Consider the following 5,207-nt stretch of genomic DNA (forward strand, 5'->3'; position numbering starts at 1 on the left):
GCCCGGAAGAAGACGATGCCGGTCTTCACAAGGCAGGATCGGGGTTCAAATGAACCGTTCTATTTGACGGCTAATTCCAAGCCATTCGAAGATCGGCATGACCTAGTTAAGGTTGTTAAGCCATGACGAAAGTAGAAGATCCTTCTCCATCCTGCCTAATTATGAGTTCAGGTGTTAGTCGCCTGTTGCTTGTTTTTATAGATATTCCATAACACCATTCCTATCTCTTTTTGTTTGATTTTTGTACTAATTGAAAATAGGTTTGTATCTTTCGTAAAGAATCATATAAGAAGAAAAGTTTAGATTATTTTGTATCTGTCCAAAATGGATTGTTGTTTTGTAGCTTTCAAGGATCGCGTGCATAAAGCTTTAAAGCTAAATATCTCCATGCCTCAATTCCAACTGTTAATGGATAGGCCAAAGCTTCTGCAGTGTAATTAACTATAAACTAAATTTTTCAAAGATTTCACAACCGACAGTTTTTCGATGGCGTCGGCCTTCTCCAGAGTGATCCCGATACAGTGCGTAATGGTCAAATCCTGCAAAAAGAAAGCGAAAAAAAATCGTTTAGAATTCGTTGGAATTGATTCGATTTGCATTAGGCAACTTACTACAAGATAGAAACAATTGGCCACGATCGTATCCACGGAAACGTTCGTAAGGGCTCGCAGATTCACCAAAACCAACCTCCTGAGATGGGTCAGTTTGCGTGTTGCCAGCTCCAGCGCATCATCATCCAGCCCTCGTTTGTTCGATTCGAGATGCAACCGTTCGATTAGTGGACAGTTGCCGACGAGAAAGGACATTCCCTTGAACGTCACATTCGGACAGTGCGTTAGATAAAGCTCGCGTAGATTCGGTAAACTCATAGTGAGCAGCGATGCATCCGACATGTCACGGCAACTGTACTTCAAACATTCCAAGTTTTCCATCTCTTCGAACCGCAACACACCGTCGTTCAGTATTTCGCGCTCCTTAAAGACAAAGTTTTCCAGATCGAGCACCCGCACACCCCGCATCGACTCCATCAGTGTACGAACGACAACGATGTCACGCATCAGTGTATCATCGTCCACATCCTCCAGATACAATCGATGCAGGTTGGGAAAGGAGCAAAATATGGCCGGTGAAATGAGTGGAAATGTTACCGCCAGCGATAGTTCCGTCACACCGGCAATCTGCACCGTTTCATCCCATGCACGCACATCGTACAGACACATGGTAAGTCGTCGCAGATGTCGCAGCTCGCTGAGCGCTTTACAGTTGTTGATGCTTTCCGCAATGATTTCCAGTTCCTGCAGGTGGTGCAGTTTCTTCGGCAATGCATCAACAGCTCGCAAGGATAACTCTGACCCGATCGTAAGTGACCGTAGCTGCGGTTGTCTCTCGTACAGCTGTATCAATCCATCGGAAAAATCATCCTCATTGCCGGCACTTTTCAGATTAAGTCGGTACAGCTTCAGCTCTCCGTAGGAGTTCAACAGCGTCAGTAAAGGCTTCATTTCCTCCACACGGACGGTCAGCTCGCGTAACGTACGGTGATGGTCGTCCAGCAGCGGTTTCAAGTGATGCAGCTCCATCTCGAACCGTTCGAGCGACAAAGAAACGAGCCGTGCCCCACTCAGAAAGGCAACACTGCGCAGGATGGTGTACGAGGGTAAATGCAGTCGAAGGTGCTTTAGGGCTTTCAGTGAGGTTAGTGCCATTTCCACGTTCGCAGCAACTGTACCGTACAGGGATTCCGATTCACTAACGATGCAGAGACTTTCGAGGTTGCCCAGGGTACGGAACACCTCCAGGATGTCCGACGATAGTTGGATGCATTGCAGGCTGAGTGATTTAAGTGCATGTCCTTGGTACTGAAAGAACTGCACATACTCGGAACTACGAGGAAGCTCCTCGTTCGGAATAGTTATTTTCACGTTCGTCCACGGATACGGTTTAACAGATTGCTCCTTTAACACCGTCTCCATAGCAATCAGCTGGTGGGTAACGGGATGAACAGGACGAACGTGCAGCATGGCTTGCTTCGGTAGGACGAAGGTCCGGATTACATCACACCAGCTGCTACAAACGAGCGAAACGGTTACGAGCTCATCCACCGGGAGAAAGGTGAAGATTTTCTCCAGAATCTGCCAACATAAACAATTAACCGAAAATATACCAGGTGGACAGGTAATATTGCCAAATAAGGTAAAATTCTTGCAGTTTGTTTGTACGCTACTTACTTCATTTGGAAGGTCCGATAGCTCCATCCTGGGTTCCGTTTCACTGTGCTGGTGCTCAAGAACTGGCCACTATTTGATCGATACTTTCACGGCGGATTATAAATAGCCACCTCATATGGCGAACAATGGCAACAATCGTACATCACACAGTTGGCCACCAGTGACATCTACGACGTCCTATCGTGGAATCGAAAGCCATCCAAGTTGTGGAACGTTTTCCATTCAACAGGTGAGGGATTGCAGTGCGCATGCGCATCACCTATCAAAGGCGTTTTTCATTTTTGGAGAGTATGGAAGGAAATATTTGGTAAACATAACAACTAACTTACATATAGTGAGTCCACAAAGTTTAAACAGTTCTACACAGTTTTGGTTCATAATTTGTCGTTTAAACGCCATTAATACTCTCCACATCAGTGCAAATCGTCATCAAATCTACGTTACTCTTAATAAGCCGCACAAGGACAGTTCGATCACCAAAATTCGGGCTTATCTAAAACTTCAACATCACAACGCATCCGAGAAGATCGTCGTGACACTCCACACTAATTTGTACCTATCGTCGCTGTTTCCGAAACATTTTCCAAATCTTCAATACACCTTTAACAACAATAATGGAATGGAACTCATAAAAAATATTAAAATCGCATTGTTGCAGATGCGATTGTAGTTTCAGAGACTCACAGTCTCTGTACGATCGCCGCGCTATGTATTTTTGGTTAGAGTAGTCTGGCTACTTAGGTTTACAATCAACGCTGGCCACTGAATGAGCTATTGAGACCCTTTCCACACGACGTCACGACTTTTTTTAACGACTCAGCAGTATACTACTACGTGGAACGATAACACGCTCCTCTAAGGGAGCTACCGCTACTGCGTAAAGCCGGAGTTTCCGCTAATAAGGTATATCCTCCGACTGACATCTATCCATCGAACAACTTACGAGACTTGCTGGTGTCAAGTACGCTGTCGCTTCTACCACCAGACCAATTAATTCCAGTGTAAAATAAGGACACCAGGTAATGATGGGCAAACTTCTGTGTCAACACAGTTCTGAATGCTACTTACAACATCCTAGGATAGTCTCCTGTAATCTAGTCCCAGGTTACATTGAAAGCATTCAAGCCTGTGTTGTTGGAGAAAAATCTATCAACGATCGTAGCGTAGATCATCCAGAAATTCCAGGAACATCAGATCCCGAGTACATTCTACCCTACTTCTTCTTCTTCTTCTTCTTGACTTAACGATCTCTAAAGTCATGCCGGCATGACCTTATGCCGATACCACGTAGTTGGGTAGTCAGTCCTCACTACGGGGGTGCGGTACGGATGGGATTTGAGCCCTGGCGGTTCCAAACATTCGGACCGCCGGTCCACCTTTATGCACATCGGAAATTCGGCCCATGGCGTAGAGGAGAACAGCAATATTGTTGGCTGGATCAAGTACAGTCTAACCTGTTGGTGATCGTTTGTCGCCCGGGGGTTATTTGGTAATATGTTTGGATAAGTCGAGATGTTCTCCCTGGAAGAATTACACTAAGCATTCGGTGCTCTTACACCTATTAAGTCGCAATAATTGAATATACATAGAATACAGCCATTAGGGGCGGTGGTGCCGGTGGTGTAGGCGACAGCGGCGCCGGTCTTCAATCGGCAGGACCGGGATTCAAATCCCATTCGGACCGTCCCTCCGAAGTGAGGACTGACTAACCAACTACGTGGTATAGGAGAGTCTAGTTAGCCATTTCGCCATGGCCGGCGTGACCTTAGAGGTCGTTAAGCCAAGAAGAAGAAGAAGAACGGCCATTAAGGAGGTCAAAATTGAAAACCAACAAACCAAATTAATATATAGAGCTTTTATTTCGTTAATAATTACTCAATCAGTTTATCTATAATTATAAATCACATTTTAATGCAGTTTGTTTTTTGTTCATTCATTTATCGTCATTCGTGTTTTAGAAGGAGAGATTGTGTGCGTGTGTGTGTGTGTTTCCGTCTGCCCAATCCACTCAGGGGGACTCAGCATTTTTATGTTTCCTCACACCGCACACACACACACACATACGCGAACTGCTCTTATTAATCGAGCCCGCGAGCCAGAAAATCACGCAAAACGAATGTTTAGCACGCGTTTCCGGAACGAACTATCCTTCTCTAACCGCATAGCGATTTCCTCATTACTAAAGCTCACGAACGGTATCATCGCATCGAATCGTGGCAGTTTGCAAGTGTGTTTTTTTTGTCAACTTCATTTTGTATGTCGTGTAGTTTTGTTTTCCCATTGTCTACATTTGCTTTTTGGGTTTTTTTTGTTTTTTTTTGTTTGTTTTAGCCTTCCATTTTGCTTACCTTTGTGGTTTTTTTTTCTTGTTGTTGTATGTTTTCTTTACGGGTTTGCCTTTTTTGAAATTCAAAGTTATTTTCTCTTGCTCTGATGTTGTCTTACTTTCTTCTCCTGCTAGCAGCAGATCATCTTCCTTGGCAGTAGTATTCAGCCTAAAAAATAAATCCCGTACTGCACGATACCTCCCATAAACGAGACCGGGTGGGTATACTACTGAACTTTTTTTCCTCCTTTTTCTTCTACTCGGCTTTTTTTTTTTGTTTGTTTTGCACTCGTAATCAGTTCTTTTAATTATTTACTAGTGAGCGATCGTTATTACTTTTCCTTTTTTTGTTTTACTATGCAAACGCTCACACCAGGGAGCAGATTCGGTACGGAGAACTACACTGTTGCGTGAAGAAGAAAGGGCATCGAAGGGTTTTTTTCGGATTGCCGACTACTAGACAACACTTGTACGTACTCCTTTTGAAACTTAACGAAATAATCCTTCTCTCGGACGACTACTTATTACACCCACACACACCGGTTCTTTACTGGTTAGTGGAAATTCGCCGCTGCAAGTGGAATCAAGTGGCCATTCCTGTCGGATTTTAACTTTTTTATCTACATCCTCTGCCAACGGTGATTGTAAATGAC

At 44.2% G+C, this 5,207-nt stretch overlaps 1 protein-coding gene across 1 annotated transcript; it reads right to left on the reverse strand.

Annotated features, from left to right (window-relative positions):
* Positions 1 to 437: 437 nt before the first annotated feature.
* On the reverse strand, positions 438 to 2,261 carry LOC126560612 (uncharacterized). The gene is made up of 3 exons (XM_050216567.1): positions 2,229 to 2,261; positions 612 to 2,132; positions 438 to 539 (listed from the first exon to the last, which is right to left on the reverse strand). Exons 1-3 carry the CDS (start codon positions 2,253 to 2,255, stop codon positions 438 to 440), a joined length of 1,650 nt encoding a protein of 549 aa, XP_050072524.1. The 5' UTR covers positions 2,256 to 2,261.
* Positions 2,262 to 5,207: the final 2,946 nt, after the last annotated feature.

This window comes from Anopheles maculipalpis, chromosome 3RL (genome assembly GCF_943734695.1).
Source record: "Anopheles maculipalpis chromosome 3RL, idAnoMacuDA_375_x, whole genome shotgun sequence".
Taxonomy (NCBI): Eukaryota; Metazoa; Arthropoda; class Insecta; order Diptera; family Culicidae; genus Anopheles; species Anopheles maculipalpis.

Excerpts from the sequence above, each read along its gene's own strand:
- LOC126560612 (XM_050216567.1), bottom strand. The coding sequence starts at position 2,255 with ATGGAGCTATCGGACCTTCCAAATGAA. Across the intron at positions 2,133-2,228 it reads TATCGGACCTTCCAAATGAA|ATTCTGGAGAAAATCTTCAC; the intron begins GTAAGTAGCGTA and ends TTATGTTGGCAG. Across the intron at positions 540-611 it reads CCAATTGTTTCTATCTTGTA|GATTTGACCATTACGCACTG; the intron begins GTAAGTTGCCTA and ends TTCTTTTTGCAG.